The 15,618-nt window shown below is 35.4% G+C and overlaps 1 protein-coding gene across 1 annotated transcript; it reads right to left on the minus strand.

Annotated features, from left to right (window-relative positions):
• Window positions 1–445: 445 nt before the first annotated feature.
• LOC125655849 (putative acyl--CoA ligase YdaB) lies at window positions 446–6,857 on the minus strand. The gene is made up of 2 exons (XM_048886379.2): window positions 6,767–6,857; window positions 446–2,395 (listed from the first exon to the last, which is right to left on the minus strand). The coding sequence occupies exon 2, from the start codon at window positions 1,855–1,857 to the stop codon at window positions 733–735; it is 1,125 nt and encodes a 374-aa protein (XP_048742336.2). The 5' UTR covers window positions 1,858–2,395; window positions 6,767–6,857; the 3' UTR covers window positions 446–732.
• Window positions 6,858–15,618: the final 8,761 nt, after the last annotated feature.

Raw genomic sequence — 15,618 nt, forward strand, 5'->3', positions numbered from 1 at the left:
GTTTTTATTTTAAAATAACAACAGATAACTGTTTCCAATGAATTTCATAAAAATCTACATAGGGGTACACTACTTCAGTAGTGTCTGTAATGAAAATAAATATGGAAATCCTTAACTAATTTGCCTTTTCTCATTGCTCTGAATGTTAATCTATTGATTGCAAAAAAAAAAAATGCTACCTAAACCGCAAAAATCCAGGACTAAGGACCCACCTTAAGCTTTTCCTTGAATCCCGAACTTTTTGAAATGAACAATTTCAACTTATCATTTCTATCTACGTTGTATATCGATAGCAACAACAATGATAGTTCTATAGCAACAACAATGATAGTTCTATAGCAACAACAATGATAGTTCTATAGCAACAACAATGATAGTTCTATAGCAACAACAATGATAGTTCTATAGCAACAACAATGATAGTTCCAGCTGGAAAAAGAACAGGTACATACAAACGATTTTATTTAATCAATTTTATAGCTGGGCAGTATAAAGTTTGCAATTTTCAAGACGCTGTCACATATTAAAGTCAGTCCTAGTCATATGGAAATCACACGCAACGCATCCAACATAACGGGAAATTGTCGCCTTCTCAAACTTATCTCTCAGCCAATGTAGTAGAATGCACTTGATTTGTTTCATCTGGAGTAAACATGCGTACCTGGGTCATTGGATAAAAAGTGTTTAATACTACTCGATTCTACTTTGCTTAGTACTATTTGATATCAAGTGTTAACCTTCCATTTGATCAGCAAGCTTTAGTTGTTGTATGGAATCCATTCTCAATTGTCTTCTGTTGATCTTCCCATTAGGAAGCGTCGATAGTTTCTGGAATCGGATAAAATACTTTGGCATTTCTCCAAGACCATCAATAGCATCATGCCCAAGAAACTTTTCCAGGCAAAATTGTTTTACATCACTTGGGGAAATGTCATGTTCTGGGTCCGTGACATAACAAACGCATATTTCTTCGTATAGACGCTTGTCGGGTACACCAACGACGATCACATTTTGTATACCAATTTTTGTTATAATGACTTCTTCGATGCTGTTTGGCATAATTTTCCTTGTACCTCTAAATATTTGGTCCTTCATACGCCCTTTCAACATAATATGATTGTCTTCATTTATGTGCGCAATGTCGCCAGAAAGAAGCCACTTACCACCCAAAAGGGCTCTGTCAGTTAAGCCAGTGTTCCCGTAGTATTTCTCAAAACCATACATGCTTCGTATGCAAAGCTCCCCATTTTCAGGTTTTCTCAAAACATTTCCATTTCCATCAATGATTTTCACTTCTATGCCTGGTATAGGTTTACCTACGTCACCACCTTTCATTTCAGCAACAGTAGTAATCGGCGAAAGTATAGATATAAATATTTCCTCGGTTGATCCGTATATGACTCCAAGAGATTTGGTAAATACGCCAACGACCTTTGCGTGGATGTTGTCAACCGGTTGTCCACCTGTATAAATTACATCAAGCATGAACAAATCTTTGTAATTTTCTTCTTGGGCCACCAGATCTGAAAGAAAATAAGGTAATAATATTGCCCATGCGCATTGTTCTTCTTTTATTACTTTCCATATTTTCATAGTGTTATGTCCTTCTAGGGCAATTGATGAATCGCAGAATACTCTCGGAACTCCTTGATACACTGTTAAAGTTGGAGATCCTGCAATCCAAGCAAATGGTCGATCATTGTATGTTTTTCCAGATGGCAGCATATCATAGTTGGTTGTCTGAGAGTGTGTTTTAGAGATCATTTTAGGCTTTCCCGTGCTTCCAGACGTCGTGAAAATCACAATTTCATCCTCAGGGTAAAGTGTAGGAAATTCAACTTCGTTTTCCCCTTCCATCTGCAATACTCAGTTGATATCATCATAAGATGTTAGATACTCGCTCTTTCTGAGAAAAACTAAAACTGAAACATTCAAGTGATCCACTATATGGGCATTAAGTTTTAAAAGCATATCTAAATATTCATCTTCTTTGCCAGGATCAATGAAAAAGGCCTTGCAGTCAGCAATTGAAACTATTTCGTAAACGTCTCTGGTGTCGGTGATGCTGAAGGGCACATGAACAACAATACCACCCGCCATGATTATGGCTAATTCTGCAATCACCCATTCTAGGGTGTTGGGTCCAGAGAGAGCAATTCTATCTCCCTTCTTAATTCCTTTCCTGATGATATAGCCTGCTAACGTTGTCGCGTGCGTCTGAAGTTGACGACAAGTCAAACTTCTCCGGGTTCCATCAAGACCTCGATAAATGAGAATCTCTTGATCAGGAAATGATGTTGTGATTTCGTCAAATATTTCTGTGATTGTTTTGTACTTGTATGGAGTGGTCCGTGGAGTACAAAGATAACTGAATTCTGACATGGCCCTTGCGATTCTAAAATAGAAAATCAATTGACTCATCAAAATATTCAAAACATATTCTATTTTTATAGGTACATGTTCATATAGATATAGAGCATGAATTGTGTATACGACTTCAAGTTTTGAAGAATAATATTCAAATGAGTTAATTCAAAACGATTACAGATCAGTAGGGGACAGAAATGCCTCCAGTTATAGCAACACCCCAATGAGGACATTAGTTTTCTTGAGAATAATCCTACCCAAATATATTTATTGATCTTGTGGTTCCATCTTCATCTTCATTGTAAAATGATATGTATTGAATTTACAATTTTGTGCATTTGATGTCCTCAAATAAAAGAAAACTTCTACTGCAATATTCAGAATATCAACGATACTATATTTCCCTATGCAGCATTCAGAATATCAACAATGTTCTTTATATATATGAAACTTAAGCCCATTTGCTTTAATAAGGGGGAGGGATGCGAATATGGATCTATTGGATCAGCCATCTAGGGGGAGAAGTATCAATAAGCTATTTTACACCCTCACGCGCTTAGATCCATTATAACATTTAGGGAAAATTGGATCCAATCGTTATATTGACTATATGTAGTAGTGAACAAAGAAACTGTACATTATAAAATTTGGTAAAATTTTTATTTATTGATTGTTTATCTTTGTAAAATCTAAACAATCCATAAAGGTAATGTTTTTGAACAATATCGATTAGTACCCGACTTAGATGCACGGACTTTTTCATGGTTAGTGAACACATTTTTTTTATTGAAGTGTTCGTACGCACGAGTTTTACTGGCCAATACTGTTTGCAGTAAGAAGTGTAAAAGGTTTGTTTGGACACTATTCATTAAGAAAAGCACTTTAGATTTGACAAAAATTGTCCTTATGTCATGTCACGACTCGGCGAAAACCAACGTAATCGTGCTGTTGGGATGCTTCAAGCTGGAATGGCACAAATATCGTAGCAAGACACTTTGGATTTCATCAGAACACCACCCCGTCATTATGGAGACGTTTCCAACCATCTGGTAACACTCGGGATCGACCACGTTCTGGGAGTCCTCTTGTGACGTCGCGTTGACAGGACAACCATATTAGACTTCTGCACCCGAGGAATCGTTTCCAGACAGCAAGTTTGATTGCTTGCTCGTAGCATTTACTGAACTTCGACCAATCAGTCCAAGAACTGTGCGTAATCGTCTGCGCGAACATCGGAACAAGGCGGTGGGCCCAATACTTCTTCAACGTCATCGCATCGCTAGACTAGCGTGGTGCAGACGACATCTGTGATTCAGAATACAGGACGGGGCCAATATTCTGTTAACAGATGAATCCAGATATTATTTGGATAGCAGTGACGGCCGTTGTAGAGTGTATCGTAGTGTTGGGGAGCTGTACCAGGACGCTTGTGTTGTGCTACGTTGACAATTCCCTGGAGGTAGCGTTATGATGTGGGGTGAAATAACAGTACGCGAAAGGACCCCTCTACAAATTGCCAATGGAAATATTACCGGCGTACGCTATCGAGACGAAATTATTCAGCGCCATGTGATACCCATCATGCAGATACATCAAAATCACATCACTTTGCAGCAAGACAACGCAAGGACACATGTTGCACGTGTAGTCAGGGACTTTTTTGTTTAACATGATGTCTTGCCGTAACCAGATGTTTCCCCGATTTATCGCCCATCGAGCACGTCTGGGATGAAATGGATCGACGTCTACGCTGTTTACCAAATCAGCCAGTGACTTTCGCTGATTTAGGCCAGGTTTTAACCAACATCTGGAACATCCCCCAAGCATTTCTTAACACTTTAGTGGCATCAATGAGGCACCGTAATCAAGCATGCGTGAATGCAAATGTTGGGCACACGCGTTATCAACTTTGTTAATTCAAGTTCGAATACCAGTGTCTTTCGAGTGTGCTGAAATTGACGTTATTCAACGTTTACATTAATGGATTATGAAATGTTGTAACGAATACATTTGTTAAAGGGACTGGTTCACGATTTTTGATAAAAATATTTTTCATTTTTGATGCTAAACATTAGAAATATAACTCATTTAATGTTGACAGCCAACATTTTGACCTTCTGAATGCATGAATGAAAGCAATATTTTAGCCTTAAATATGTGTTATGTAAACAAAGACTCGAGTCTTTTTATGTAAACAAACAAACAAGTGAAATATTGATTTTGTAATACAATGCATCTTAATTTTGCATAGTCACAAATTTTAACTTTTAGATGATACATTTCACCCCAAAAATGCTTGAAAAATGAAAGATATAATAATACTTAGATCGATATCCATTTCTTTTGAAAATTCCGTAAACAATAACATATCCCAATCTTTGTTTACAAAACAATTAATAAACTCTCTAAAATGAGCTTCTGTGGTGATGTATAACCTTAATTTTCATGTGAAATCTTTCAAACACATTAGACAGTAGACTTTGATCATTAAAAGTGAAAAACAAAATTTTGGGTAAAATCGTGAATCAGTATTACAAAAAAATAAAACTTGTTCATATTTATTGATTTTTATTATTTTTTCATATATTAAATACTGCACAGTTTCTTTTTGCCGCTAGTATAATTTACATTGTTTATAGGAATCATGAGATTGATCACTGTTCGTTATTTTCTTCTTTAATATGTATATCTATAAATGTCAATGATCGCGCACAGCGGGGTTAAGTTGTCCCGAGTAAAATAACAAGTAATAACAGCATATTCATATCAAAGTAAAATTATTTCAAGTGTCGCATATTTTTATTAAAAACCGTTTGTAAATACATAAACAAACATTGTATCACGTGGAGAAATCGTTTGCTTAACTATTGCGTCGTCATACAAGTCACGTAGAACTATTTTTATCCGCTAAACTTTTAGTTGTTTATCACCTCTCTACAGGTGAAATATGCACTCAAATCAATTGCAGTTTGGGCTTGATATGTCGACATTAATATGGTAAATTTAAAGAGTGGTAAGGATCGGTACAATATCATCTCAAATATAGCAATTTCCATAATCTCAACTCAAACGTTCGGCATTTTCCACATTCACATCCAAATCGTATCTAAACGAGGCAAAATATTGTACCTTCCGTATCAAAATCCTAAATCTGCAACTAGTTACTTTTCTGAATATGCCTTGATCGAAATAGAATATCGTCATCTTTTACCTGTATCGAGTCGATATGTATATGCATTGGTTTTCTTTATTCCAAATGACTATACAACATCGGGGGCGATATCAAGCTCACAAAGTGATGTAAATATTACTTTACAGTCTTCCGTGCACATACTATATATAAAAATATGAGACATATATTATCGAAGAAAACTAAGGGGGGGCGGGGGAATCATTTGACAAACAGATTTAAACACATACAGCTTGAACACTAGATAACGGCAATTAATAGCGAGAAAATATTATGACATTTTCCCCGCGATACAACTATAGACCTGTACGTCATGCCGTACTTTTATATTGTGAAGTCATATAGTATGAAGTACACCGAGGTACATTTTATGATGTTTGTTAAAACTTTACTCGGGGCACCTTAACCCTGCTTGTACAAAGCTCCACGTCTATCCGACATCTCATATAGGAGGAGAAGCGTTCACAAGATTTTGTGACAGAAAGACGGGGGGGGGACGGATGGACAGACGGACAGAAAGTACAAAAACAAAAAAAAGAGGGAAACGAAAATATGACATCGGGATTGCCAGCAGGCTGTAAGAACATCTGATTTTGAAAGACTGCATGCGTGTTATCCTCCATGGATTCCAACATCTTACCAATATCAATTTCATAGTAGAATAGAAATTATTTTAACAACATAAGTTTTGATGACTGATCACAATATATGCATATTTAAGATTTTCTAGGTAATTTAGTGACTTTTTAAAAATTACATTCCCTATGCATCTTGAAAAACATCGGATTTTTTCTTCACATAATTAATAGCAAGTAACGATTTAAAATGAACCCTCGTAAACCTCATCCCCTACATGATATGCATACTTTATAGTATATAGCAATGCAAATTAGCAGCTGTGACCGTCAAATAATACAAGTCGTTGTCTTACCCCCATGGATCCCTATCAGTAAATATAGAATATCCCACTCACTGTGACCTATATCATGACATCCATAGATAACTTAAACTAAGAATATGTATAACATTACAAGGAATATGGCTAAAAGTGACGGTATTCCATTGCTTTATTATTTTAACTCGTTAGATTTTGGAATCAAGCTTATCTTAAAAATAAATAAGATATTAAATGCTCAAACACTAAACGGGAACTATATTAACTATAATAGCTTTGAATGAAAAAAAATCAAGAAAGATGTAATACCATACCTGAGTCCTGCCCCACTTGTTTAGTGTAGACGTCCTCCAAATGATTTAATTTTTCATCTTTGGGATTACATTTATATTTGAAATGAAACGCGATGAAAACGGACAGTTGATTTTAAAGGCCAGGTAATGTACTTTTTCGTTTAACCAGTATGATTTAATGAAAAGCTTGAACATATATGTTAGAGATATATTTTCTTCCATGCTCTTCCCAGGGGTGATATCTCTTTGCATGGTATTTAATACAAAGTACTAGAGAGGCTTCATGTAGTGTTCTTTAGTTATTAAGTTGTTTAATAATGTGTCTCCAACCGGTCAGGTGTCAATGAGATTGAAAAATTATTGAGGGAACGTAAAACAAACAAATTGTCTATTTTGAAGGATTACACAAACTATGCACAATCAGGTATGGTTTGGTTCTACCTTACACTTCCATGAGTATGAATATTTACTAAAGATCAAATTTTTAAAAAATGCATTTGTTAAAGAGGTTTGCACCTCAGATTTGGAGTAATGTAAATTTGTTGTAGAAGTGTATTTTTGATTTCTACTTTGAAAGAGAATAAGGAAATTAAAATGAAAAACTGGGGTCGCAACGTTTGTTATTGAGCAATAGTGTTCTAAACATGACAGCTTTTCACTTAGAATTTATTCAATGAAACTTGATTTTTTTGTTGGTTTCAACGCAACATAAGCAACAGAAATCAATCATTACATAAAATAGATACATAAATCATGCAAGGTGAAGATAACAAACAGTGATCAATCTCATAACTCATACAGGCAATACAAAATAGATAGTTGGGCAAACACGGACCCCTGGACACACCAGAGGTGGGATCAGGTGCCTAGGAGGAGTAAGCATCCCCTGTTGACCGGTCACACCCGCCGTGAGCCCCATATCCTGATCAGGTAAACGGACTTATCCGCAGTCAAAATCAGTGTGCGAAGAACGGCTTAACAATCGGTATGAAACACGTCAGAGAGCATTTGACCCAATCCAAAAAACTTCATGATATCAGAATTGATAGTTTAACAGGACATATCAGGCGTAATGTCAATTTCTAAACTTTTACAAAGTTTTCAAGGTATGGCCTTACAATTCAAAATGCAACGAAAAAAGGTTGATGTAGGAAATTAATTTTTTTGAATTATTCGCAAAAAAACTGAATTTTTATACAAAATTTCGACTAAATTAATTAAAACTTTTTAAATAATATGTGTTCTGTTTCGAAAAAAAAATATATCAACCAAGTTGACCTAGCTCCATATCTCAACTACCTGTATCATAAATCAGAAAACTGAAAAACATGTATAGGAGTATAAAAATAGACGATACGTTGGATGAAACAGAAACTGTAATATCATGCAGAATTATAAATTTTGATTAATGAATCTTTCCGCCACAAAATATAATCCCTGCCAAACCCTTTCAAAATTTGAATTGACACAAAATTCGTCAACTGGATAGGGTTCAGCAATAAATGTGTAATATGTTTGCACCAATGGGATCAATATTGAACCAGTAAATACTTAGCTGTAGCATCCTTTGCAGTTGTACTCAAAAGCTCAGGAGCTAACCTCCTTAAGGAAGTTAGCTCCTATGCCTGATTAAGACATAGGACTCATGGTGGATGTGACCAGTCGGCAAGAGATGATGCTTATCCTCCCTCCCCCCCCCCCCCCCCCCCCTAGGCATCTGAGCCAACCTCTGGTATATCCAAGGGTCCAGTGTTACAGTGTATTCTGTATATACTTTGATGATATGTTTTAATACATTGAATGATCATTGTGAAATTACTATCTTCTAAGGGGTTGTTAGGAGTGACTTAGTACATAATAATCTGGCTTTTTTTAGAAAGTAGTTGTGATAATCCATATCATTTACGAGTTGTTAGATAAACGTCGATTGTAAATGCAGGTAACCTACCGACGGAGAGCTGAAGAACTGCCATGACATATTTAAAACTAATGTCGCTACTATATCTTTAACCCCGACACTTTACTAGACAAATTCAAGGAATTTTTACTTTAATTATTACCATGTTGTATACATGCATTGTAGATCTAAACTTAATCAACTTCAAAATAAGTTCAGAGTAGAATTAATTCTCACGTTTCATCATCACAGTAGGTGACATAAAAATAATAATGGATACACGTTTCTTATTCTCGCTACGTCAATCATATCATACGTGAGATATTGTAAAATCTTCAGAATTAAATTGGGAACTTTATTTCTATTATTATTGGCTTTTTAAGCAAACGTCTATATTCAATTAAGGGACATAATGAATGTTTGCAAAGTGAAAATGAAGATAAAGAACAGTAATCAGTCTCATAACTCCTAGAAACAATACAAAATAGAGAGTTGGGCAAACACGGACCCTTGGACAAAATAATCTGCATCTGATCTTTTTGTTCATGTAGTAATTGATTCCAATAGCTAGGAAGCTGAACTATTGTCATGATTAATCACAATACGGATTTTGATATAATAGACTCCGATTGTAATTTTTTTTGATTAGGTAGTGAGATTGTGGTATATACGGCTATCTTCGATTAGCTTATTGTGAAAATAGTGGTAGAAATCTCTTTTAAAGAAAATGAGCTTTCATTCCCCATTCGTAACATTTATTTTAATATTGCCAAATTCCCTGAGTTTAAACATGTTTGATTTAGCCACCAGTACATACAAATAACAATGTACATATCCAAGAATGTAGCAAGGTAAGACAGTTTGAAACCGGCAATTCACGCTTCTACTGTAGTCAGTTATCATCTCCGCACTGCCAATCAAAATCGCGGAAGAATTGTCCGCCATTACCTCCGTCAAAACTGTGATGTCGGAGGTATATTGGGGTAGAGATGGTTTAGCCTGATTACTTCGAGTTCTCATAAAATGTGTGGAAATTTGCGCGTCGGGAAAATGCAACAGTGATTGACTTTACCGAGGAAAGGATTCTAGAAGTGAGGTTTATTCCATTTACAAAACCAAACTCACAAAAAGACAAACGTTTACGTTGGATAAAGGCGTGCGGTTGCCCAGGGCTAGGCCCCACTGATAATTCATTGAGAGAAAAATGGACCGGCACACGTTTGTATGTTCAAAAGTAAATTAGTCTTAGCAGACAATTGTGTATTAGCTAATACTGATTACTGTATCCTCCTATCAAAATAATCTCTATTAGTTCACGATATAGCGTGTGTGTTTTTTTATGCCGGTGTTGTATAATAGCTTTTCCCCCTAGCCACCCCCCCCCCCCCCCGGAAAAATGGCTATATAGTACCTTTTCCCCGAACAAATGGCTATATAGTAGATCTTCCCCACGGGAATGTGGTTATATAGTAGGAATTTCCCCCTTTTATAGCCAGATGACCCCCACGGAAAAGCTACTATATAGTAGATCTTCCCCCTTCTTTTCATTCCGGTTACGTTTACGACGGACCATTCCCATACATATTCTTTCCATTTTGAAATTAATACTTTTTCTGGCTATTCATTTCTTTTATATTCTTAATGGATAGTTAATTTCTGAATTCCCTTGATTGGGATTTTTGGAAATATATATTAATTCAACAAACATCGTTTCATTCAGTCGAATGTTATATAAAACGACCATATACATATTTAGAATGTAAAATCAGAATAGTTCGTGCTTTTAAAACAGCACCTATTTTGGCAACTCAGAATTCGTTAATTAAACGGATAAGTATTTATCCTTCGAGGAATCAAAATTGTCTCTCTCCAATTGATTAACACAAAAACTTTTCATACAGTTAGTGAGTAAACTTAAATTCTACAACTCTGTTGATTGCCTACCCCTGATTCCAAATTGCTGCTTCTAAGGAATCAACTCGCTCTCTCACACTAGACATGGTTCTTTACACCTCATTAGGGGAAGTGGGATTTTTCAATTGAATTAGATGTTTTGGAAAGGAAACTTACCCCCCCCCCCAATTGTTCTCAGCTCATTGATGGATTAATAGATGTGAACATATTATCGATATAATCATAATTATTCCAGGCGGTGTAACTCAGTCCCAGCTGTACTGTCAGTACTTTGATTTATACATATTTGTTTAGAAAATTCCTCCATAGATGAATTTATTTTGAATCTGACAGATGGACAACGTCATCATATTTTATTCCTATACGAAGACTATCCTGAAAAAGTTTTGATTTTTAGTATGCATTCCTAAGACGTTTTAATCTCCCACAACTGAACTTCTGATCACGTCTTGTCCGTCGTCTGTCCGCCTGTATTCCACATTTTCGGCCTCTACAAGGGGATATAATAATCAAATAATGCTTTTTTTTTTTGTTGTTGTTACCTTTGAATTGTTTTCTTGAATCAACGTACTGGTATAATGATAGTTTTGCTAAAGCTTGTTTATTGTGAGTTATTGCGAGGACCTGTTGCTAAGGTGATCGATGTTGTTTATAGGCCTTTCGTTACTTTTTAAGTTTCATATAGCAATTTTATAAAATTTTAGGATAGAATTATTCAAATGTTAAAACTCCAGTCCTGCAGTTGCATTCATGTACGTTTCTCTCTGATTTGTGGATTTTATTTTGTTAATATTCTTTTACAAATAAAATGTAAAAGCGACTACTCTTGAATGTTTCACACTCATTTCTAGAATGCAACTGGAAATCCTATAAATATTCATCTAAAGGCGAATATAAGACATTCACTAATTTTCTCTCTAATTTGTCTCCTTGTAGAATGCGAATACCTTGCTACTTGAGGAGTCGTTTTCGGAACATGAATTACGTAACTGATACAGTTTAAAGTCTAAAATGAATTCAGTATAACATCTTATAAATACAATATATAATAAACATTTTAGGTCGCCTGGGTCACTCAGGTGAACTATTGCTATTGCTCTGCGTCAGTTGTTGTCCCTTGTCTATCGTCTATCCAGCATTAACAACTTCTTAAAAACTATTGGACCAATCTTTACCCAATTGATATGTAACATCTGTAGGAGAAGGGAACCAGAAAATGTAAATTTCATGACCCACCACCCCAAGGGGCCTTAATGTTGGGGTAAAAACTGTAAAATGTATACAATTCTTTAATAATCTTCTAGGGATATAGCAGACTAACTAAATATATACTAATGATGAGCCAACAAGCCTCTACCAAAATTGTAAATTTCATGACCTCCAGGACAGAGGTTCCTGCGTTAGGGCGTGACCATATTAATCATATAATGAAAATGCATTATTCCTTTAAAATCTTCTCTACTACTAGGCAAATAACAGACAAACTGAGCATATAGTAATGATGGACAAGGAAGCCTATAACAAAATTGTAAATTTCATGATCTAACAAATTGTTTATTTTGTAAACCAGGTTACAGAGTTTCAGAATGGGGGAGGGGGTAAAATGATCAAAGAGAGTTAATGTTTATAATGCTTAAAACCGTATGTCTAGTTCTTTTGATGTTATATGAAAAATAAATGAATAATTCACTGGATGTCAGCATTTCGCAAATTCTATGGTCGTTATAACGATCTAGTTCGTCAATACAACCTCGCATTGGGTCAAATGCTGTCTGACGTGTTTCATACCGATTGTTAAGCCGTTCTTGGCACACTGATTTTGACTGCGGATAAGTCCGTTTACCTGATCAGGATATGGGGCTCACGGCGGGTGTGACCGATTAACAGGGGATGCTTACTCCTCCTAGGCACCTGATCCCACCTCTGGTGTGTCCAGGGGTCCGTGTTTGCCCAACTATCTATTTTGTATTGCTTGTAGGAGTTATGAGATTGTTCACTGTTCGTTATCTTCACCTTACATGTACCTGTTACAGCAGCATGAGTCAGATAATGTACAAGACAAGTTAACAGTAGAAGATGCCCTTCATCAACAGAGTATGCTGAATCATCGTCTACCACTCCAGTTATCAACGAAAGCCCAAGATTAAGCCCACCAACAGGTCACCTCTTTGACCATTAACAATATTTTACAGCAACAGAAACAAACAGGGTTGCTTTAACATCATACCAGTTTGAGACATGTAACATTTTGTAACTTTCTTTTTTACATTTCAGCAATTTTCCCAGTGTGTGAAAATGGAGGGACATAACAATATGACAAAAGAGTCGCAGTTTTGAGACGGGGTCACGTGACCCCGTCTATTAGTTTACTGTCAGTCGAGGCCTCAAAACGGAAGCCGTGCGGATAACACATGAATTGAATCTACGTGGAAGTAGAGGGTGCATAAATTGCGCTGATCATTTTGTACACATATTTGAAAAAAAACAAGATCAATATTTTAAAAAGAAAACAATCTTCATTTTTCATTGATGCATTAGATAAATTTGAATTATCTTTCAAACAGAAACGATTGTTGTTTCCATGAGCAAAGAGTCTTACTGTGTTTACATCCGGCCTTTTTTACGGAAGAAACCGAGAATATGCGAATGTATCCGAAGTTTCTCGTGTTATCTATTCTATGCACACAAAAAAAAAAAAAAAATAGTTTTAATGCAAGCCAACAATATTACCCCCGACAACTGTACAGGCAAGTTTTTTTGGACGTTTTTCTTATTTATTTATATAATTTACAGCTTTTTATATTATATTCTTTAAAAAAAGATGTCTGGCTTGTGGACTTGTATATTTATGACTGACTATCAAATGTGTATATCTGTCATTCTTATGACAATACTTTTCCGTGGATACCAACACTTTTGACCTTGTGCCCTCCACCTTGGAGTTTGACCTACTTTTTGAAAACTTTAACCTTGTTAATAACTTTTGAATAGTAAGTGATATAACTTTTGATATTTCATTTGAGTATTCCTTATGACAAGACCTTTCCATGGGTATCAATATGTTTGACCCTGTGGCCTTCACCTTGGTGTTTGGCCTACTTTTTAAATAATTTAACCTTGCCAATAACTTTTGAACAGTAAGAGCTAGAGCTAGAGCTTTGATATTTCATTTGAGTATTTCTTGTGACAAGACCTTTTTATGGGTACCAACATTTTTGACCCTGTGACCTTGACCTTGGAGTTTGACCTACTTTTTGAAAACTTTAACCCTGATAACAACTTTTGAACGGTAAATGATATTTCACATGAATATGCCTTATGGCAAGACCTTTCCATGGGTATCAACATCTTTTACCCTGTGACCCCCACCTTGAAGTTTGACATACTTTTTAAAAACTTTAACCTTCTCAATAACTTTTCAACAGTAAGTGATAGAGCTTTGACATTCCATTTGAGTATTTCGTGTGACAAGACTTTTTTGTGGGTGCCGACATTTTTGACCCTGAGACTTTGACCTTGGAGTGTGACCTACTTTTTGAAAACTTTAACCTTGCTAATAACTTTTGAACAGTAAGTGATCTAGCTTTGATATTTCACATGAGTATTCCTTATGACAAGATCCTTCCGGTTGTACTAAACCTTTTGACTTTGACATTTGACCTACTTTTAAAAAGATTGACATCGGTCTTAAGTTCTAAATGGTAAATATTGGGGTTTTTATATTGCACTTGAGCATTTCTTGTGACAAGATCTTTCTACTGGTACCAAGATATTTGTCTTTGTGACTTTGGCCATCTTCGGAATTGGCCATTATCGGGGACATTTTGTGTTTCACAAACACATCTTGTTTTATACAAGTTTGGAGTGTTTACATGTCCATCTCATTGTAACCTTTTCTGTGATACTGAAAATAGCGATGGAAACCCAGCATTGCAATTTATTTAACCCTGATCAGGCATCAGTCTGTATTATTAACACAAAATATCTAATTGCAACAGTATTATATTCTTTACGCAATCACTGTTCTATATCGATGTTATTACTATTCAACAGTAATTCTTTTACAATTGTTAATTGTCCAGATACTGGTATATGCATAATATTCTAAAATGCCTGAATTTACAGCACTTCATGTCATATTGTTTCACGTGAGAAGACAGTTGTCTGGCTTGTGGGCTTGTTTATTTATGTTGGACTGTAACATGTAAATATTTTTCATTGCATAGGAAACTTCTAGCCCAAATGTGTGTCAAAAAATTGAAATTACTATGTTACCAATTTTGTTACACTGTTTACAATTTACATGTTCATGTTTACAGCTTTAGTAGTTTAGAACATTTCCTTTACTAAAGAAAGAATCGGAGTGTTTACATATCCACTTGATTTTAACCTTTCATGTGTTATTGACAGGTTGTATTGTGTATTCCAAAGTATGCCATTATCAGTTTTATCTTTAACATTTGGTTTCATTATGTTGGTCCATAAAAAATAAGCTATTAAACATAAGGTGAAGATAACGAACAATGATCAATCATGTGATCAATCTGCCATGTGTCAACCTATCATATCTTATCTTTCTGTCCTGTTGACATATTAAACTTTGTTCCATACCTTTATCTATATTTCTTTTAATTTACTTTATTATAGCATTCATGCTTTTTCATAAGAGTTCAGCACCTTATTTAGCTATGAATAGCTGAAGAGCTAAGTGAATAGGTTAAAATGGTGACCCTCACTATAGCGTACAAACCAAGAATATTGAGGTTTGATAAGGAAGGAACTATCTCGGCGAAATGATAACCAAGAATATCGAGTTCTGGATCATATTGATTAAACAAAACTGGCCACAAGACTTGGAGGTCACAATACAAGCAAAGATTTTCGTTTTGGCCTCAAAACCATAAAAAAGGAACATTTCGATTTTGAACACTTCTTTTCTTGTATCAAAAACACGAATAAGAAGTTGTACGTAAATCTGCAATACAAGACCTATGTCTGATTAAAGTATTTGTCTGGAGAGTTTTCATATGTATTGTCATATTAGCATAACTGCACCATTTCT

Source organism: Ostrea edulis, chromosome 7, assembly GCF_947568905.1.
Source record: "Ostrea edulis chromosome 7, xbOstEdul1.1, whole genome shotgun sequence".
Taxonomy (NCBI): Eukaryota; Metazoa; Mollusca; class Bivalvia; order Ostreida; family Ostreidae; genus Ostrea; species Ostrea edulis.